The sequence below is a fragment of the Danio rerio genome, chromosome 21, assembly GCF_052040795.2.
Source record: "Danio rerio strain M-AB ecotype USA chromosome 21, GRCz13ab, whole genome shotgun sequence".
Lineage (NCBI taxonomy): Eukaryota > Metazoa > Chordata > Actinopteri > Cypriniformes > Danionidae > Danio > Danio rerio.
This window is the reverse complement of record NC_141041.1, coordinates 46515971-46539656: the sequence shown is the minus strand read 5'-3', so window position 1 is coordinate 46539656 and position 23686 is coordinate 46515971. Positions and strand designations below refer to the sequence as shown.

The window sequence follows — 23686 nt, the reverse complement described above, 5'->3', positions numbered from 1 at the left end:
CTCCTACCACTGGTTCACTTTCAGTATATTCTGCATCAAACATTATTGTCATAAAATTGCTGGTATTACATCACACTTTAATGCCATCGGAATATTATGTGAAGTCAGTGATGTCATTAGAGTTGAACGAAAAGCTCAGGCAAACTTACTGGAGTCGTTTGTCATGTTAAAATTCGCCAGTGCATTTGAACTGCTGTGGGACGCGCTGTGCTCTGTTCACAGCCACAGAGATGATTTATGACACCAGATGGCTTTTCCTTTGTTTGAACCCTGATTAATCTCACCTTCCACCACTGACGGTGAATCACATCCATCTCTTTTGTCTAGAGCTTTGTAGATAGAAATATCACCCACTTATTATTGTGGACAGTTTTGGACGTTTACATGCTCAGCCTAATAACTTAATGTTTGTAAAGTGACATTTTGGAATGGTTTTCAGCCTATAAGATCATAGATGTTACCAAATGAAGGATTGCAGTTCTGTATAAAACAAACCTGCATAAGTGCATATATATATATTCATTCCGCTGTGGCGGCCCTGGATTAATAAAGGGACTAAGCCGACAAGAAAATTATATATATATATATATATATATATATATATATATATATATATATATATATATATATATATATATATATATATATATACATACACACACATACATATATATATATATATATATATATATATATATATATATATATATATATATATATATATATATATATATATATATATATATATATATATAAGGCAATACAGAACAAATAGATACGTTAAAGGCAGATGGTTTTAAATAAAATAAAGTAACACCAACAATAATTAGTAATAGCCAAATTTTAAAATACTAATATTTGTTCAGAAACGTAAAATGGTCATAAAAGTTGCCTTTTGACTTATTATTATTATTATTATTATTATTATTATTATTATTATTATATTTAATTATGATAAAATATAATAATTATTAGATAAAATATAATAATTATATATATATATATATATATATATATATATATATATATATATATATATATATATATATATATATATATATATATATATATATATATATATATATAAAATTAAGTTTAAGAAATATGACTATAGCAATGACAATATTCATAGCAGGGGGTCTGTGAGTCCTAAAAAGTCTTTAATTTCAAAAACAAAGTTTTAGGCCTTAAAAAGTCCTTAATTCGTTGAAATATTGTCTTGTTGGAGTTAAAGTACCAACTAATTTCAAGAGGAGCACGTGATAAGATTGACTGCAGCTTGTCCCTATCACTAATCATGAGCTAGCTAATCAGATCATTCCTTAAATATCCAGCCTAAACTTCATTCCTCATCTTCATTTGGGAAGACCCCCCAATCCATCCCTTCTCCCTCCTCCTTAATTCTAGGATCGGGCGACACGGTGGCTCAGTGGCTAGCACTGTAGCTCCACAGCAAAAAGGTTGTTCGTTTAAACAGAAGCTGAGCTAGTCCACACTCTCTGTGCAGAGTTTTCATGTTCTCCCTGTGTTCACGTGGGTTTTCCTCGGGTACTGCTTTTTCCTCCCACAGTCTAAAAACATGTAACACAATTTAAAGTCACAGGCACCTAATACGTACACACTGGCGCAGCTGGCGGTCTGTTCTTGGGAAGTTATCGAGAACTTCCGGATCTTGTATCCTTCCTAATGCTCATTGACCAGGCTGGAGCGTTGGGCTCATCTATCTCCGAGCTCAAGTTTTTTTTTTTCGTTTTTTTTCGATAATCTACAGAACATTATTATCATACAATAACTTGCCTAATTACACTTACCTGTCTAGTTAACCTAATTACCCTTGTTAAGCCTTTAAATGTCACTTTAAGCTGTATATAAGTGTCTCGAAAAATATCTAGTCAAATATTATTTACAGTCTTCATGGCAACAATAAAATTAATCGGTTATTAGAAATGAGTTATTAAAACTATTATGTTGTGAAATGTGTTCTTTCTGAAGAAATCTTCTTTCTGTTAAACAGAAATTGGGGGGGGGGGAAACAGAGGGTCTAATAATTCAGAGGGGCTAATAATTCTGTGTAATAATATGTTCCTTAGATTTCTTTGGAAGCCGTATGTGATATAATGCATTTTGAAAGCCCTCAATCCTTCTGTTATTATAAAACTTTACAGGACATGTCAGAAAAATTGCCAATGCCAGTAAAAAAAAAAAGATTGCCAGGAAAAATGGCAAAACACGCATTTCTCTGTATGTGACTACACAGCAAAATGAGTTCAGGTTATTCTATGACACTGTTGCCTCTCTGGAGCAGAAGCCTCTTACCTCTGCACCTATGGGGTGCTTGGGGAGCAATTAGTAGCATGGAGCATCTTTCCCAGCGGCAGCGTTCCTCTCTCGCTCGCTCTCTGTCTTTCAGCGCACACTGTTAGCAGGGCTAATGGCCAAAATGCCCACAGGCTCGCTGGTGTGAGAGACACGGCCCTGGAGAGGCAGTCTTGTTATTCTGCCATATTGTTGATTACCCCCCACAGAAACCTTCTAGCTCGGTGCTGGATCTGAGAAGCCGTTAGCACATCGCTAGCAGACTACACTTGAGAGGAAGTTAGATTAACACTGCAGTATTCCTGACAGCTACAACTTCCCTGTTTCTGTAGTCGAACATTAGGGATGATTTGTAGCTCAAAACTTGTCATTGTGAATCATATAATGGAAGAGAGAGAAAATGAAACATATAAATATAGGCACAAACTAAATGTATATTATTGTTTCATGGTGATACGATCAGTCTGTGCAACATTATTAATTTAAAGATTGAGAGGGACATTTTGGAAAACACATTACATATGCCCATATTCAATATATCGTGATAGTGTACATATATTATATTGATATTGTGGGCACTGCTCATTACATTATTACCATTGTGACTGTGTTTTAAAAATATTTGCTTTGTATTTGCAGTGATGTGTTCATAACATGCTTGGGAGGCCATAATTGGTAAGGGCCTATTTATTAAACCTCAAAGGTTGATAGTAATTCTTGGCTGTGTTTACATTTACATTATAACTTAAAAGATCAACAGAATACATTTCTGTCAGTCTCTTTTGTTGAGTTAATTGTAGAATAACATATATTTTATTATAGATTACTCTGTCTGGTGGATTGAAATAGATAGCTCACTCACTTCATGCTGAAATAAACCACTCGGCACTGTGTGTTTGTAATGTGTGAGAGAGAGCAAGCACTTAGAGCTAATGACCCTTCCAAATATGGTCAATAAGGACCTTCTGATTCTAGGGCTAATTTATGAAGTAATAAATAAGCATATTAAACCATATCTTGAGAATGTGTGAACTCACCTAAGCCACAAACCTAATATTTAGATATCAGACGAATAAACGTTTTGAATGAGTGCAACATATGGCACCTTTACCATTTTACATGCTAATCTAAGCTTAATTGCATTCTGAAGAACCAATATACCAACATCTTGGATGGTCCGAGGGTGTTTAAATTAACAGTACAATTTAATTACTGCGTATCCCTTTAAATTCACCATGCTTGCATATCAATAAAATCCTATTAATCACAATGAAACACTAATGATAATGAGAAGAAAGCAAATATTATGATATGTTCGTAAGTCCTCTGCCGCAGTAAAAAAAAAAAAAAACACAAAGCACTTTTAGTTCCAGGATAAAAGAAATGCCTTTCAAGATTTTATTCTCTGGAGCTCTTTTTTTTCTTTTGGTTTAAAGATTCTAAAGGATTCTTTAAAAACAGTGTTTGTCTTTTAAATTGTTCCCTTTTCCTCTTCAGTTTGGGTATCTCCAAAGAGACCCAGCCTAATTGGCTCATATTAAGATACAGTAATTGGATCTGAACATGACACTTCTGTCCTACCCTGAGGAGAATTCTTTCATTTGTGTCACTTCTCCTTGTACGAAACAGAAAGGGATTTCTATTCATGTAGAGAGCCACGCTGCCAAACAGTGCTTTTGTGTTAATGGTTGTCAAGACTGTTTTGGCTTATTCAAAATGTCTATGATGAATGGGTAATTTACAAAAAAGAAAGTTAATTAGGCTATAATAAGATTTTAAAAGCACGTCTTAATATTTGTGCTGTTGCACTATAAAAATGTTGTTAAATGTTTCTGCAGTAAACAAAGCCCATGTCCACTTGTACATAGGTATTTTTATAAATGGAGCTTTCCCCGCTTTCATTAAAAAAAAAAAAAAATCTCTGTCCACAAGAAAATGCAAAAATACACTGTGATGCATGGCATGCCAAACAAACAGGCGGAGATGACACTTTTACACTTTTAATCAAGTACATTCACTGGCCAGTTTATTAGGTACACCTGTATAACTGCCCAAATAACTAACACAAATTTCTAATCAGAATCAGCCAATCACTTGGCAGCAACTCAATGGGCCCTATCATACACCCGACACAATGTGGCGCAAGGCGCGGCGCAATACTCTTTTGCTACTTTCAGCTCGGCGCAAGGGTCATTTTGTGGTGTTGCGCCACGCTGTTTAAATAGCAAATGCATTTGCGCTCAAATGTGCGCCCATAGGCGTTTTGGTCTAAAAAAGCAGGCATGTTTTGGTGCGTTGCTATTTTGAGAAACTGTAAATAGTCTGATCTTTAGACCAGAACAAAGTCGGTCTATTGTCTGGCGCAAAGTGCGCCTGTCTTAAACACTACAAACAAGATGCAAAGCAATACACAAATATCTTTACATATGAAAAATATATAATATCTTAAGGAGATATTATACATATATAAGGATATATACAGGATATATAATATATATATATATATATATATATATATATATATATAAACGATTAAAATATTACAAAACATATTAATTTCTAGCCTAAATGAAGATTTAAAAACCACTGCCTTACTTGCTTCATCTCAGGAGGCTTTTTTAGTTCATTCAATTTGCTTTTGTATAATGTTATTATTATTAGCAGTATTATTTATTATATCCATATTTATATTTGTTTTATTAAAAACAAGCTTAGATTTGTCCACCTGTCAAATTTTTGATCATATGGGGCATGGCAGGTGTATTTGGAAATAACTATATAGTATTTTGACCACACTTGGTTAATATTGTTCATTTATTCGTTTGCTAGAAATTATTCGTTTGCTAGAAAAATTAATTATTTATAGGCTAATTGATGTCTGTGCTAAAGGTTTCCCTACCCACGAGAGCAAAAGCAAAAGTGAACTTACTTTACGTCAAAATGCGCTTATGGCGCGACGCAGCTGGCTCTTAAAGGGAATGGGAGATGAGACTCTGATTTGTTTATTCTCAAAACACACCTATAACTCATTAAGAAAATGAACTCAACCCTTTTAGACCATGCGCCAAGCCGCAAAGCAGATTTTTCCGTCCTTAAATTAGCAAAAATACATTCTGACATGCTCTGAAAGCGTTTGCGCCCTGCGTTTTGCGCATGGACCGTCAAAATAGAGCACAATGTGTTTAAGCATGTAGACATGATCAAGATAACCTGCTGCAGTTGAAACTGAGCATCAGAATGGGGAAGAAAGGTGACTTGCAACGTGGCATGGTTGTTGGTGTCAGACGGGCTGGTCACACACTACAATTCCCACAGGCTTACCAAAATTGGACAATAGAAAATTGGAAAAAACGTTGGCTGGTCTGATGAGTCTTTATTTCTGCTGTTGATGGTAGGGTTAGATTTTGAAAGCATGGATCCATCCTGCATTGCATCAGTGTTGGTGGTGTAATGGTGTGGGGGATATTTTCTTGGCACACTTTGGGCCCATTAGTAGAGCATCGTGTCAACGCCATAGCCTAGCCTGAGTATTGTTCTGACCATGTCAGTCTCTTTATGACCACAGTGTACCCATCTTCTGACGGCTACTTCCAGCAGGGTAATGCACCATGTCATAAAGTGTGAATCCTCTTCGCCCATGAAAAAGCATGACACAGAGGTACATGAAAACTTACTGTCAGCTAGTGTTTCGGACGTGTTATTGCAGAGTAACACAAACAGTACGCAGAGAGGTATAAATGCATGACTACGCACAATGGGTCACCATCTCGACGCAAAAGTATTAATCAGCCTTTAGGGTAGTGGTGAGCAAACTTTTTAGACCCAAGGACCACATCACGTTTTGCAAACCAAGTGAAGGGCCACATGTCAAATCCTTCAAAAAAAAAAAAATTTAGAAAACAAAAACTTTTATTTGTAGTGGCGGTATGCATGAAACATGAAATATTGGACAGAAACATGTCACATTAATACAAAACAGATTTGTTAATAGTTATTATTGAGTCAAATTTACAAGTCAAGTGAAATTGCACTGCTATTTATATTTACTTATCAATCATCATAAAACAAAAAAATAATCCCTTATAAAATATAATAATAATAATAATAATAATAATGTAATCATTTTTACAGTGGAGAATAGAAAAGATATTGTCTAATAGAAAAAACCTCATATTAACACATTAAATATAATTCTTAAAGTTTCTATTCAGTCAAATTTACGATAATCTAATGTGCACTGCTTTTAGAATATACAGGTCAATCATCATAAAACTTGATGAAACCACAAATCTTTTATAAAAGAACTTTTTAAAGTGGATGTACGCATGGAAAATATATTCTATGACAAAAATGAACACATTTAACCTGCAATTATTATATAATTTTAGTCATATTCACAACAATCTTATTTGAGCTTGTATTAATGTGCTCATATCAATCATTTTAAAACAATGAGATAAAACGGAACTTAGTCTTTGTTATTCTAAGTCATGTTATTATGAGTGTTTTAATGTGAATGAGCCTGAAAATAAAGTCATATTAATATCAACAGCAACACTCTCGCAAAATACCCAGCTGATTCAGTCCTTGCCTAACGACATAAAAAAAGCGTACCGCGCTGCTTTTTTACTTGTCAACAAAATGGCAGTGCAGTGCACCTCGCATTTTTGGAACATAAGTGTGCGGTGTGATCGGCCCCTTGGGTTGTAATTTTTAAAAACAGCAATACTTTCTTGGCATATTAGACCTAAAGCTTTTTGTCTAAAAGCTTTTTATTAGGGAAGTATTTTCTTGTCCCTTCTTTCTTCAACACAAGACATTCAGAGTCTTTTTTTTTTTTTTTGCCTGACTTATTTTCAGTCATTTAGTGCATTTTAATATCCCTGAGTGTGTTCTAATTCTACTGGTTGCACTAACTGTACTCGTGCAATACTGCCATCAAATAGCGTTCACTTGTATTGCATGATTAGTTTGCTAACTCTGAAAACAAACCGTTAGTCAGAAGAAGCATTTTAAAAAAGTGTTCATCGGGCCGCAGTTTGCCCACCTCTGCTTTAGGGTGAATGGTACCAAACTAAAGTGAACCATACCGTATTGCTCGGTGTAGGTGTAACATAAGAACCTCTAGTACAAAACTGTACAAAGCTGTTTTTTTTTTTTTTTCTCGAAGAAACTTTACTGTTCTCTTGATGTCTAATGCATGTGATTTTCCCTCACCCTGTTTCACTGCTGGATGTCAGTAGCAAATGCTTAGGAAGAGATGAAGCTTAAGGCAAATCTTACAACTGTTTGAGTTCTTGTTCTTTTTCTTATGGCCGGGCTCTTTTATCCTTAGACAAAAGGAAGTGTTGTTTCAAAAGTATCTGTTTCAGGTATTATTTATCTAATAAAACTAAGAGCTGGATATGTTTTAATGCTCTGTGGTTTGCCTTGACTCACATCTCATAACAGAGTTACTCTGGGACAATGAGTCTCTGGCATCTCAAGCTCAGGGATGCATTGATTTATTTATTGACTGGCATCACTGCTTTGTGGGAACCACTGTTATGCGGCAAGAGTAGATGAAATTGAGATTCTCTGAACCCCTGGGGAAATTGTGACGGATAGCCTGCTCGCACATATGGGGTGGAGAGTGGTCTGGCTGTGCTTGTATGCGATTGTTGCTGTTGTGGAGGCAGCAAGGAGCAAGGGAGTTTCACTGAATCAGGACTTTAGTTTTCCAGATTTCTCATAATAAAAACATAGAGAATCTTCATTGTTGCATTTTGCACTTCAAACTGCGCCACATATTCTCTATTGAAGACACGTCGGCACTGCAGACAGGGCAGTCAAGTACCTGTATTCTCTTCCTCTGCATCCAGGACTTTGTAATGTGTGCAGAATGTGCTTTTGCATTGTGTTGTTGAAAAAAAAGGCTGCATATTGTGCTTCAGAATCTCTATGTACTATTCAACTTTAGTGCTGCCATCATAAAAGTGCAAGATACCTTTGACAGGAGCCCTGGCTTTTGGACTTGTTGCTGGTAACAGTCTGGATGATTCTTTTCTTCTTTGGTCTGGAGGTTGCGGCATCCATTTCTTCCAAAAAGTACCTGAAATACAGATTCATCTGTCCACAGTACACGTTTCCACTATGTGATGGTCCATCCCAGATGCCTCAGAGCCCAGAGAAGTCGACAGCGTTTCTGGACACTGTTACCATAGGGCTTTCTTTTAGCAGAATACAGTTTTAACTGGCATTTGTGAATGTAACTATGTAATGTGGTTCTTGAAAGGTTTGCTAAAATAGTCCTGAAAATAGTCCTGAGCCCATGTTGTGATATCACAACAATATCAGTTTTAACTGGCATTTGTGAATGTAACTATGTAATGTGGTTCTTGAAAGGTTTGCTAAAATAGTCCTGAGCCCATGTTGTGATATCACTTGTAAATGAATAATGATTCTTGATGCAGTGCCACCCGAGGGATCAGAGGCCTGCGCCTTTTCCCCTAACACACTAAAAATCTTCCAGATTCCTTGAATCTTTTAATTATGCTATGAACTGTTGAAGGTGAAATAACCAAACATCTTGCTATCTTTCTTTGAGGAACATTGTTTTTAAAACATTTCAATAATTTTTTACTTATTTGTTGGCAAACAGGTGATCCTCAGCCCATCTTTGCTACTAAAGAACTAGATCTTTTTTGGGTGCTGCTGTTGTACAAAATTATAATTACAATCACCTGTTGACATCACCTGTTTCAAATCACATCATTATTTAACCAGTTTACCTGATTGCCAGCTTTAAACTGCTCATTCCCCGGCTTTTTTTTGGAATGTGTTGCAGGTCTAAATGGCAGGAAAGGATGTACGTTTACAAATTAAATGAAGTTGACTAGACAAAACATGAAATATGCAATGAAATACAAGTCAAAGTAAATTTGAAATCCCCACTTTCTTTTTTGCCTCCCTAATTCCTAATTTGCATTTTCCATACTATCCCAACTTTTTCTTATTTGGGATTGTATTTACACAGAATTATTAATTTTATTGTAAGTACTTATTAGTTAAGGCCAGCTAATATAAAGCGGGACCGAAAATACTGTACTCATTAAACTGGTTCTGTTTTCAAGGGGGTTTATATATATATATATATATATGTGTGTATGTATGTGTGTGTGTGTGTGTGTGTGTGTGTGTGTGTGTGTGTGTGTGTGTGTATGTATGTATATATATATATATATATATATATATATATATGTGTATATGTATACGTGTGTGTGTGTGTATATATATATATATATATATATATATATATATATATATATATATATATATATATATAATGTATGTATGTATGTATGTATGTATATATATATATATATATATATATATATATATATATATATATATATATATATATATATATATGTATGTGTGTGTGTGTGTGTGTGTGTGTGTGTATATGCAACAATGGTTTATTTAGTTAGCAAAGCTAGTAAACAAGCACCAGACATATTATAAACTAAAAAAAGAAACCCCACAGTCCTGGCTTTGTGTATCAGGATAGAGTGCCTAATGGACAAGAAGTTAATTAAATTGCACCATGATTACAGTAATTATACAAATGTATCTTGGAGGAACAATCAAAACCATTAGCAGTGTTCTAACAAGCAAAAAACTCTTTCAAACATGAGCCAGAGAGGTCGTCAGTGATGTCCTGAACTGCAGAACATTCAGCTGGGAGAAGGCCATGCAGCATTTATTAAAATGCAGTGGAGGGGATGAGAGAATTACAGAGCGAGCAGGATGGGAACACAATAGAGGAGAGAAGGGGAAACAGGACAGACTCAATGCGAAAATAATAAAATCTGACAGTACTGCTTTGTAGTGTCCTTGACGTCTTTACAGAAGAAAGAGGAAGATGGGCTCTTCACAGACATGGTGTGTGGTCAGGTTTTTAGGGCATGTAACATGGTGATGTCATACACTGTCAACTTGCTGGATGGGTTGGTTATACCCAAATTTGGGTAGATAAATGGATAAACCCAACCCTTTTATTGGGTTAAAATGTAATGTCCAATTTATAGCTAAATTTGGGATAAAACAAACACAAGCTGCATGATTTGCGGAAAGACAGTATAGCCATTTACTCTGCACTGTATTCACGCCTACTTCTAAAGGCTGGTATACTTCTGTGTCGAGCGATCGGCATGACCCACTGCGCTTGCCTTGCGCATAGCCATGCATTTATACTTTTAATTCAATTCAATTCACCTTTATTTGTATAGCGCTTTTACAATGTAGAATGTGTCAAAGCAGCTTCACATAAAGGATCATAGTAAATTGAAACAGTGTCAGTTCAGTTTTCAGAGTTTAAGTTCAGTGCAGTTTAGCTCAGTTCAGTGTGGTTTAATAATCACTACTGAGAATCCAAACACTGAAGAGCAAATCCATCGATGCGCAGCTCTACAGATCCCGAACAGCGGCGAGGAAAAAAACTTCATGAATTGGCAAAAGTGAAGAATTAAAAAACCTTGAGAGAAACTAGGCTCAGTTGGGCACGACCATTTCTCCTCTGGCCAAACGTCTTGTGCAGAGCTACAGTCTAAACCCTGGAGGCTGGAGAATGCTGGATCTCAGCGAAGACTCATCTGTCCCTAGAGTATCACAGGAATCACTCTCATACTCTCCACTCCGCCATGACCACCACAGCAGCTGCTCAGGATACGGCCTGGTCCAGGATTATGAAAACCTTGGGATCATCTTGTCGCTGGTCTTGGATTGAATCAGTGGCCCTGCTTAGTCTGAGGCCCTCGGGATGAGTATCCCCAGGTGGAAATAGAGAATAAAGAGAAAAAATCATAATCACGATTATTTTGGTCATAATTGTAATCACAATTATTCTAAACGATTATCAGTTGAAGTCAAAATTATTAGCACTACTGAGAATTTAGTTTTTTTAAATAACTATTTCCCAAATTATGTTAAACAGAGCAAGGAATTTTAACAGTATTTCCTCTAATATTTTTTTCTTCTGGAGAAAGTCTTATTTGTTTTATTTTAGCTAGAATAAAAGCAGATTTAATTATTTTGAAACCCATTTTAAGGTCAATATTATTAGCCCCCTTAAGCAATGTATTTTTTGATTGTCTGCAGAAGAAACTACTGTTATACAATGACTTTTCTCATTACTCTAATTAAGCCTTTGAATTGCACTTTAATCTAAATGCTTGTATTTTGAAAAACATCTAGTAAAATGTTATGTACTGTCATCATAGCAAAGATAAAACAAATCAGTAATTAGACATGATATATCAAAACTATTGTGTTCAGAAATAAGTTTAAAAAAACTTCTTTCCATTAAACAGAAATTGGAGGAAAAGGGTTGCTAATATTCTGGAGGGCTAATAATTCTTACTTGAACTGTATATATATATATATATATATATATATATATATATATACATATACAGTTATTTTCCAACCTGCAAAGGAAAGAGGAATAAATACAATAGAATAAAAATATAAAACAAACTGTGAATTAAGCATCTTCACCCTAAGAAAAACATTTTAGCTACAAAAATCCTTCAGTCAGGAGCAGTAAGGGATGTTCTCGTCGTTTGATTAATGATAAAACAGGCGGCAGCATTTCGCACTGTCACTTTAATGGTTTCTCTTTGACGTGTCTGTTGATTCTCAACTCGTTTGTTTATTACGCAAATGAGGGTTAAAATGAATAATCACTAATCCCCGCGTTTTGACACCTATTTGACCATTAAAGCGCTTATGTTAAGATTACTTTAGATGCGCTCCTCTGCTCGTCTCAGTGTGCGAATGAGACCGAATGCTGACCGCGTGCTTTCGCGCTTTTGGTATAAGATGCAATAATCGTTTATCTCGCTTAATGGTTTTTCATAATCGTTAGAAGCCATAATCGAAATCGAAATGGGATTTTCGATTAATTGCACAGCCCTAAAAGAGAATAATTAGCGTAGCTGCTGTTCATAGTATATATAAACGAGATGCAGAAATCTGCGAGGGGCACATTCATGTATCATACCTCTGCATGCTGCTTGTGTTGCTCTGCAATAACACTTCCGAGTTCCTTTATGGGAGTTTTGTTTTTTTCTGAACACTACAAGTAGCTAAAACTCACTCCTTCAGAGGTGGGAACCAGCGGACGTGCAACAACTTTCTTCATAAGGTAAACACAAACAAAAGTCTATTTGGAGCTCCTCCACACACTCACTCCACCGGGCTTGCTGCTGTCAGCACAGCCCTCGCTCGTCACCACTACCAAGCCGACCAATCCCAGAGCTTGTGCCGCGCTTCGCTGCAACATGTAGTTACATTTTTTGAGAGGTACGCATCAGTGTCAGCCATAGCGAGGGCTATGTAATAATAATAATAATTCCTTACATTTATATAGTGCTATTCTGGGCACTCAAAGCTCTTTACACAATGGGCGGGGGAATCTCCTCATCCACCACCAGTGTGCAGCATCCACCTGGATGACGTGACGGCAGCCATTATGCGCCAGACCGCACACCACACACCAGCTGATTGGACAGAGATGAAGCCAGTTGGAATATGGGGATGATTAGGAGGCCATGATGGACAGAGGCCAGTGGGGAGTGGCCAGCATGCCGGGGTTAAACCCTACTCTTTTTGGATTTTTTTTTTTAACGACCACAGAGAGTCGGGACCTCGGTTAAACGTCTCATCCAAAAAACGGCGCTCAGTTAGCAGTATAGCGTCCCCGTCACTATACTGGGGCGTTAGGACCCACACAGACCGCAGGTTGGGCGTTCCCTGCTGGCATCACTGACACCACTTCCGGCAGCAACCTAGCTTTCCCATGTGGTCTCCCATCTAGGTACTGACCAGGGACAGCCCTGCTTAGCTTCAGTGGGCGACCATGCGAGAGTTGCAGAGAGCTAGCTGCCGGCATGTGATTGTGCGAAGGCCGCGCCAGACCATACGCGTGCGCTTGACACACAAGTATATATAAATTTGATAATTTTTTTGTGTTCATTGTAGACACTGTGTTAGGATCACAAATATATATTTTTCCAAATGTCACTGGACAAAATATTGTCTTGTTGTATTATATTTTCAGAGGCAGCTCTACCATTTTTTTTCACCGGAATGTTTCTTGTTTTGGGGAATAATGTTGTAACAATTCTGCTAATCCAGGCAGAATACAAAGGGAAATGCAAACATTTGCTTGTGAGTTTCAAGCCAGTTTTGGTACCACTTGCAGTATTTTATTTTTATTCATATATGCCCATAGTACACGCAGCATCAGCAAAAAAGCATTAATATCAGCAGCACTCCAAAGAAGATGAGCTACTGAATAAATCCACCCCGGGGATTATGGTTTTCTGAACAGAGATTATTCTGACCCCACAAAAAAAACAACAACATTGGCGACCAAGAAAAACAACAACAACAAAACGGCCACACAACCTTGAGGCTTATCTGTAGGGCACGATAATGATTAATACACTTTATGGGGGTGATGGGAAAACAAACAGCAAAGCAGATGGCACTGTGTCTTGTGTGCCACAAACTCATAGACATTTGAATTGGAGTGACCTGGTTTTATGCCAACTCTGTCCCCGGTCTACATTTGATTTGCCAGATTGAAGCATATTTTGAAGTCTTCCTTTTGTTGGGGATGTAAAAAAAGACAATGTGAATGTTTACAGAGACTCCTAAGCATTAATATTATAAAAACAAAAATGAATTGATATTTAATACTTATATTATCCTGGCAGCAACAGCAGGTGTTCAGATTGAAGCCACCCAAGACATTATTCTGCATATCATAGCCAGATTTTATACATTGTTATATAAAAACAGCATACTTTTTAAAAAGCATCCCTTTAGGGGCAGGTTTAAAACACTAAAGTGGTTCAACTAAATGCTACTCAGAGCGTGAAAGGCACCCAGCCATTTTGGCAGTAGTCCCACCGCTTAGCAACATGGTTCAAAACGAGCCAATTTTGGGCAAGGACATCAGGCTTGTTTAACCTGTGGTGAGTGAGTGGATAATGGGAGAAAAAAAATCAGATAATGGTTAGATGAAATGAATCCAGCTGATACTGAATTTCACATTTTACCTACTCTTCATTGGTAGTTCTCATCAGTCATCTTTAATGATATCATACTAGAGATGTCAAATATAAATATTGATTAAATGTGAAGTGAATCTATATAGAGATCTTTATGACTTAAAAAGAGTCATAAATTAATTTATTTTCCTTTGGCTTAGTCCCTTTATTTGTCAGGGGTCGCCACAACGAAATGAAAAGCCAACTTATCCAGCATATGCTTTATGCAGCGGATGCCCTTCCAGCTGCAACCCAATACTGGGAAACAGCCATATACTCTCGGGTTCACACATGCACTCATACACTAAGGTCAATTTAGTTCCTCCAATTCATCTATACCGTATGTTTTTAAGACTGTATATATATATATATATATATATATATATATATATATATATATATATATATATATATATATACAGTTGAATTCAGAATTTTTACCGCCCCCTGGATTCGCCCTCCTTTTTATTTTTTTTTTTCCAATTTATGCTTAACGAAAATAATTGTTATAACTCATTTCTAAGCATAATAGTTTTAATAGCTCATTTCTAATAACTGATTTATTTTATCTTTGCCATGATGACAGTAAATAAGATTTTACTAGATATTTTTCAAGACACTTCTATACAGCTTAAAGTGACATTTAAGCTGTATTAAGTAGGTTAATGTGGGTAACTAGGCAGGTTAGGGTAATTAGACAAGTTATTGTATAACGTTGGTTTGTTCTGTAGACAATCTGAAAAAAATATAGCTTAAAGGGGCTAATAATTTTGACCTTAAAATGTTTTTTCAAAAATTTTAAAAATGCTTTTATTTTAGCCGAAATAAAACAAATAAGACTTTCTCCAGAAAAAAAAAAATATTATCAGACATACTGTGAAAATTTTCTAATTCATAGGGGAGCTATATATTGCAATATGAATTTAGGAATATATTGCAATATGAATTTTTATTGCGATATGAATTTTCAATTTCTCAAAATGACTTTATATTTCTATTTGGAAAGATTCATAATGGTAGGTGGATTGGAATGATTCTGCAGTGGGACTGCATCTCCATAAAATCTAATCAACAATCTATAAACTTTTATACACATTTCGTTGTAGTCTGTACAATTTTCAGTGCATTTCTGTGTTCATTATTTATATTATTATTTATTTATTTTGTTCATGCATAACAATCTATAAATACAATTAAGAAAAAATATATAATTAAAATAAAGGGCTCTATTTTGATGATCTAGGCGCAAAGTCTAAAGCGCATGGCAAAATCATTAAGGACATCTCTGAATCCACTTTTTTATATTTTAAGGATGGAAAAATACACTCTGCGCCATGGCGCATGGTCTAACAGGGTTGTGCTTATTCTCTCATTGAGTTATTGGTGTGTTTTGAGAATAAACCAATCAAAGTCTCATCTCCCTTACCCTTTAAGAGTCAGTCGAGTTGCGCCATGGGACATTTGCTATTTACATGATGGACTTTGTAGGTGCAATGCTTCACCAGCGAGAAAACGGTTAAACAGAGCATCTGCAGCGCGAGGATAAAAAACGAGCCTCCTCCATTCGGCCTCTTTACTTTCTCTTTAGTAGATAAGGAAACACAGTTGTATGCACTCTACTGAAGACATCCATTAGCCTACATATTTAATTTTGTTTGTTAAGTGCAAAGATTTCTTTCAAAATTATTTCTAAGTTCAGTTCTATTTTCCAGCGAACGAATAAATGTACAAAAATAATGAAGTGTGAACAAAAAACTGTCCAATGTAAAATTATCCAAACACACTTTCCTATGCCCCATATGGTCCAAAACCTGACAGTTGGACAAATCTAAGCTTGTTTTTAATAAAACAAATATAAATATGCATATAATAAATACTACTACTAATAATAATAACAATAATAACATAATACAAAAGCTGCACTGGTCTGAAAATAGTAACAACTGGAAAATACGTCTTGAGCCTTATTGTGTCTGGTGCATGATAGGGCACTACTTCCAATGATCACATTGCGATATCGATGCTGAAATAATTGTCAAGCTGATGCTGATAACTTCTCCCTAATGGGAGGATACAGGCATTGGCTGCGTAAAACATATGCTGGAATAGTTGGCGGTTCATTACACTGTGTTGACCCCTGATAAATAAGGGACTAAGCTAAAGAAAAATAAATAAATGAAAATGTACACTCTCGTGGGGTTTTAAACCTTTATGGGTTTCTTTTTTTTGTTGAAGAATGCTGGTTTCTGGGACTCATTAACTTCCATAGTAGGAAACAAAAGGGGTGGGGTGAACTATCCCTTTAGAAACTTTTATTTTCATCTAAAGTTCACTCCAAAACTCCATTTCATTATACAGTTTTTTTTCCAGTGACAGCTCTGGTGTCATAAATGAATGATTTATAGTGCTTGTTACTGGTCATTTTAACATAATAGCTAATTTCATTGATATAACAGAAAGGTTGCTGCATTTTGACAGCACAGACATTTCTCAATATCTGGAAGAGCTCTGAAATGTTCAGATGTCAACTGGCTTTCTCTCATTTATCTTCCATCTTCATTTGCATAATTCTAATTAGCCAGTCCTCAGAAAGATCCATTTGCTGTTTCTGGGACCAAAACGCTAAAGTGGCCTGCCGTTTCACAGAACTAATCGCCCCTGACAAATTACTTTGGTCTGGCTGAGAATTGCCTTCGTTAAGCTGCGGATTTCCAGTTTGGTTCACATAGATTTATTGTATGAGCTGCTTTGTCAAGACAAATATAGTGTGACAGATTGAACTGCATCCTGTGAGGTGACCGCGCTTGAAGATGACAGGGATGTGAAAAAAAAGTGCTGCTGGAAAAGAAGACAACAGAGATGCGATCACACTGTTGTCCGCAGTGGACTGTTTAGTTTTAGTTTAGGCTTGGTTGAAATTTAGATAGTGCATGCGGAGAAGACCATTAAACTAGGACTTGTTTTACATTAGTTGTATTATATCTGTTCATGCAGTTGTTTTGTGGCCGATTTACTATAATATATGAACATGGCTGATTTTATTTAGCGACAGGTTTAGTGGTTTTGGGAAACTGAAGAGTTTGTTTCGGAGTATGGGTAGGTTTAACCCTTTCACATATACCAGGAGCAGGGATATTAAATTAGTTTGCTATGGGGGCCGGTTCATGAAAAGCATCCAAAACGAAGGGCCTGAGAGATATGACTTGCTCAACACAATCTCACGGCAATTCGTAACTTTTTCATTTAGTGGCTAATTCGTACAAATTCGTACGATCTAATTCGTACATTTTAGTATGATTTGCGTATCACCCAATGACGGTTGGGTTTAGGGGTGGGGTTAGGTGCCACGCCTCCTTTTTAAAATCGTACATTTTCTTACGACTGAACTCGTACAAATTCGTATGAATTAGCCCCTAAACTGCCAAAACGTAAAATACTTACGTTTTCTCGTGAGATCAGGCTGGACTTGCTATATGAGTGATGACACAACTACATATAAGAGCCCATATGCTATATTTGTGCTTAAAAAGACACCCACGTTGGCTTTTTCTACATTAAAATGTGAATTTATTGTATTTTAAAACAACTGCATTGTCCAGTTGATTTTTTTTTGTGTTTACAAACCTATAAAATGTTGTATTTTGCACAACAAAAGCAGTGCATTGCTGAAGGCTTCTTCTTCATTCAGACACATTCATATTTTATGTTTTGAACAGCACAACAATTAGTGATGCAACAATATTTATTTCGGTTGTACGATTATATAGTCTGAAGAATAATCATGCTTTCACAGTTATCTCGTCTAATGTAAATTCAAGCTTTATATTTGGGAAGTAGCTATTTAGATTAACTGTTGTTATCATCTGTGTATTTATTGGTGTATTTATTAATGTGTCTTCTCAAAGGTACAAGCTTTTGCTTAACAAATTGCACTCTGGGACAGCAAACAGGTTTGTGTTCTAAAGCAGTGAGTCAGTCGTGAGTAATGCAGAATACTGAAGAAGAAAGAAAAACAAAACTTGCAGACTTGTCTGACTTTTATTCAGTCTTCTCTTGTGTAATACGAGTGCCAAAAAAACAGGAATTATCTAGAACCTTAAATGCACTTCACACCAAAGTTAGGAGAGCACAAACCATCATTGAGGCTGTTGAATATTTGATGAAGCTCTGATGTTGTCTTGTAAATAAAGGGAAAAATCTTTATCTGTAAGTCATACACTGGCTATGTTTATTTTAAATAGTAATAATGAGAAGTGTTTACAAAAATGTAGCTCCTTTGTTTTGAAAATGTCTACGTAAGGGCGGCACGGTGGCTCAGTGGATAAGATTGTCGCCTCACAGCAAGAATGTCGCTGGTTCAAGTCCCAGCTGGGCTAGTTGGTATTTCTGTGTGGAGTTTGCATGTTCTCCCCGTGTTCGTGTGGGTTTCCTCCGGGTGCTCCGGGTGCCTCACAGTCCAAAGACATGTGCTGTAGGTGATTTGAACAAACTAATTTGACCATAGTGTATGAGTGTGTGTTTGTGAATGTGAGACTGTATGGGTGTTTCCCAGTACTGGGCTGTGGCTGGAAGGGCATCCGTTGCCTAATGCTGCGTTCACACCAGACGTGGAACGCGCGTCAAGTTCGAGTGATTTACATGTTAAGTCAATGCAAACGCGTGAATAGACATCCTGCGGTGTGATTCGCTAATAATGCGAATTGCACGAATGGCGCGGCGCAAATAGAGCATTTTGCCCGTTTGACGCGCTTAATGCGCGAATCGCTCGAGTTCGAAAACCTGAACTTCACGTTACTTCACGTTAACCAATCAGGAGCTTGCTCTTGTGGGGCCGTGATTGTGACGTAGAACCTGTTAATGGTGTCCCGGGGGAAATCTTCCAGCCAACACAGAGTCCGACAACAAGTCATCAAACTGGGCTTGGCTCAGTCAGAAGCACCGCTGAAAGCCTCCGTCATCCAGGCTCAGTTTCTGGAGGAGTTTATGAGCTCACAGAGCTGGATTCACCTCTGAAAGCATGTAGTGGACTCAGACACGACCCTAAACGTGTCAACACTGTTTTTCAGCCTTCATAAAGCACATAAACACTGTTATTTTCTTCATAAAATCCATGTTAGCTATTTAGCTACGAAGCTAGAGTCACCGGGCAGACAGAAGCCCTGCCCCTCACGGGAATCCGCGTCTGTTCTGAAGTGAATTTGACGCGCGAATGAAGCGAGTAACCTCAAATGTTCACGCAGCTATTTACGCGTGAATAGCGCGATTTATCTGCGCGTTCCGCGTCTGGTGTGAACACAGCATTAAACTTATGCCTGAATAGTTGATGGTTCATTCCACTGTGGTGACCCCTAATAAATAATGGACTAAGCTGAAGGAAAATGAATGAATGAATAAATGAATGTCCAAGGTAAGTCTACAGGCATTCATCCTTGGACAACCACAGCAATATTTAAGCCCTGGCTATCGATGTCATTCACTCTTTGTTGTGGCCTAACGGTTGTAGGGGCAGTTGAGATCTAGTGATTAAGGAGTCAGAGGCTAAGTCAGAAGCCCTTAAACAAGTCACGCTTAATAACCTATAATCACCAGTGTTTTTTTAGCCACCGATAAAACTTCCTGTTTTCAAAACTAAAGAAGGTAGTCTATTAAGATAAGACTGTTCAATTTTTCGAAACTAAAAGTCAGGTGGATAAACCCCATGGTTCCCCAGGTGCTGGAGGAAATGGCTGCCCACTGCTTCAGGTCTATTCTTACAGTGTTTGTTTTTGTATGTGTGTGTGAACTCATTTCTCTCTTATAACGTGTCTGTGTGTGTGTGGGCGCTTGGATGGGTCAGATGGTGAGGACCAACTTCGAGTATGGGTAAAACAATACTTCACATTATTTGATCCTAAAATGTTTTTCTTTTTCCACATACAGGTCACCATCCTTATTGTTCTGGCCTTAGCCTTCCTGGCCTGCATAGTGTTCCTGGTGGTGTACAAAGCCTTCACCTATGACCACACCTGCCCTGACGGCTTTGTGTACAAGGTAAGTGGAAGATCACAATACTCACAATGTTTTTTTTTTTGTTTTGAGCACAATAAATGTTACATAAATCATAATTACTGACATTTAGAAAGATCATGTTGCCAGTTAGAAAGCTACTGTACTTGTTGAACAACTCAATGCCATAGTTGTACGCACACACTTAGGAACTTTGGTGGTTTACAGGGACTTTCCATTGGCGTAATGTATTTTGTACAGAAATAAACACTTATTATATGGCCCTGCACCATTCCTACCTAAATCAGGCAAAATTTTAATGTCAAAAGACACCATTAAGCATGATTTTGAAGTGTTTTGAATTACAGTTAAAGGCGGCATGGTGGCTCAGTGGTTAGCATTGTCGCCTCAAAAGAAGAAGGTTGCTGGATTGAGTCCCTGCTGGGCCTGTTGGCATTTATCTGGAGTTTGCTAGTTCCCCGTGTTCGCGTGAGTTTCCCGGTGCTCTGGTTTCCCTAATATCTTCACAATATCTTTCAGAATTGGATAAACAAAATTGGCCATAATGAATAAGTGTGTATGGGTGTTTCCCAGTACTGGGTTGCAGCTGGAAGGGCATCCGCTGTGTAAAACATATGTTGGAAGAGTTGGCGGTTTATTCCGCTGTGGCGACCCCTGATTAATAAAGGACTAAGCTGAAGTAAAATGAATGATTAAATTACAGTTAGTCATAAACCACCGTAACAAGAGCAAAGCTATGCCATATGCATGTCATTATATTAAAAACTGTCCTTGTAAACCACCAAAACCAGTACATACACACTTCTGCTCTGCCAGAACACCACATAAATCCTCTCCTCTCATATCTACTAGTGGTGTTTGTTTTTAACTACTACCTTTGCAGAAAAAACACTTTTGAATCTAGTTTAAACAGGATAAGTTTCATACAAGATCTGACTGCTGGACAACATTGCTACAATATGTTAATTTGAACTTGTTTTGGTGCATGTCACAAAAATAAACCAATAATAAAAGTATACTTGACACATGTACAGTTGAAGTCAGAATTATTAGCCCCCCTTTGATTTATTTTTTCTTTTTTACATGTTTCCCAAATGATGTTTAACAGAGCAAGGAAATTTTCACAGTATGTCTGATAATATTTTTTCTTCTTATTTGTTTTATTTCGGCTAGAATAAAAGCAGTTTTACATTTTTTAAAAGTAATTTTAAGGTAAAAATTATTAGCCCCTTTTTTTTCGACTGTCTACTGAAGAAACCATCGTTATACTTGCCTAATTACCCTAACATTCCTAATTAAGCTGTATAGAAGTGTGTTGAAAAATATCTAGTCAAATATTATTTACTGTCATCATGACAAAGATACTGGACAGAAAGGGCTATTTTAAACCTATCCATAACTAGCATACTGGAGGAGTAATCTATCAATACATACTCTGAATAGTTAACTATACACATAACCTAAGACATGCTATACAAGTAGTTTTAACACAAGACAGTACAGAACAATCATTATGTGTCACATAAGGAGGACATGTTGGCTTTAGAATGAAAACTGACATCGATTTGTAATCTCCACCTTTCCCAACAGCACAAACGCTGCATCCCTGCCTCGCTGGAGGCCTATTACACTGCCCAGGACGGCAACAGCCGTGGGCGCTTTTACACCGTCATCAGCCACTACAGCATGGCCAAGCAGACCACCTCGCGCTCGCTTTCCCCATGGCTCCCGGCTGGAAGCGCCCAACATGACGTCAAGCCCCCCAACACAGACAGCCAATGAGAATCTGCCGCTTTCTAAAGGGTTTTCATCACGTCCAACTCAGTCCCCCAATTCCCCAACATTTCATTCGTTTCTTTGAGTCTGACGTTTACGTTTTTAGCTGTGTAGTTTTATTCTTAGTCCTTTCTGTTATCCATTACTATTTATTTTCGTTGTACATTTGATTTCGTATTTATTATTCAGCTATTGTTTGTACAAAGGCATGACTCTGCAATCTTGTCCAGCGGTTTCCCCCACAATCGATGTCTGTGAGTGTCAATGACCCATAATGGATTCAGAAATACCCCATAAGCCCCTTAGTAGTTAGGTTACAGCGATCAGGCATGATAAAACACTGGAAGTTTTGTGCATTTATTTCTAAAACAGAAGAAAATATAGATGCTCTCTTATTAGAATATGAAAACAGAAACCCTACCTGTTAACCTCATTTTTATGTACGACCTATTACAACATACTGAGAAAAATAAGGTTATAGGCCAGCACTAAAGTGGCAAAAGAACATATTCTACATGTACAGAATGGTATGGTTCCTACTTTGAACCTCAATGTAAATAACTCAATTACCTTACATGGTGTGTTTCTCCGTCTAGACACGTTGTTACATTCACACTGTTTCTCAATGGATGGAGGTGTTTAGAGCTTCGCGACTCGCTTTAGCTGGTGTTTACGCTTGCATTTAACCAGGGCCCAAACCTTGGACTCTTTTGAGATGATCTGGTGAAATGTTTCATCCGAATTCCTGCCAAAGCTTGATTTTTTTTTCCTGCTCTGTTTGGTCACAGGTCTGCTGTTTTTTCCATTTTTATATTTGTTGTCAGAAAATGGAACTTTGGAATCTTGTGGTGTTGTTAGTTGAGATGTAGCAAAGCCTTGAGTATTTTCAAATTGTGTATTCTTTAGGTTGAAAATAATAAAAATATACAAGGTGTTCAACTGTTGTGTTATTTGGTTCTTCTTTTTGGTTATTTGGTTGGGTGTTTGCACAAGCTGTGTGTGTTTGTTTGCGTACTTGTTTGTGTGTGTTGCTGGTATTCACTTAACTGTGGGGACCACATGTTTTTCATCCAGAATGATGTGATTTGAAAATGTAAAACTGGAGAATGTTTTCTTTGAGGGTTAGCGGGAAGGGTAGAAAATATAAAGCATGCAAAGTCAAAAAATCATTACATCTATGGGTAAGTCACCAAATGTGTGTGTTTGAATAAACCAGGGGTGTCCAAACTCAGTCCTGGAGGGCCGGTGTCCTGCATAGGTTAGCTCCAACTTCCTCCAACACACCTGTGTGGAAGTCTAGTATACATGGAAAGAGCTTGATTAGCTGGTTCAGGTGTGTTGGGGTTGGAACTAAAATATGCAGGACACCAGCCTTCCAGGACCAAGTTTGAACACCACTGGAATAAGCTAATTAAAATAATACACAAACTCAGACCATAGTGAGGATGAAAGGTCTAGTCCTTTAGAGTAAAACAGTAAAACATTTACCA

At 37.1% G+C, this 23686-nt stretch overlaps 1 protein-coding gene across 3 annotated transcripts in view; it reads left to right on the top strand.

Moving 5' to 3' along the window:
• The window catches only part of nsg2 (neuronal vesicle trafficking associated 2), a 56019-nt gene that overhangs the window by 22531 nt on the left and 9802 nt on the right, over positions 1-23686 (top strand). The window contains exons 2-4 of one of the 3 annotated variants that reach the window (XM_087299220.1): positions 13627-13781; positions 20251-20444; positions 22011-23135. In XM_087299220.1, coding sequence (XP_087155346.1) covers positions 20310-20444; positions 22011-22202 — 327 coding nt within the window. In that variant the 5' untranslated portion in view covers positions 13627-13781; positions 20251-20309 and the 3' untranslated portion in view covers positions 22203-23135. 3 annotated transcript variants of the gene reach the window in all.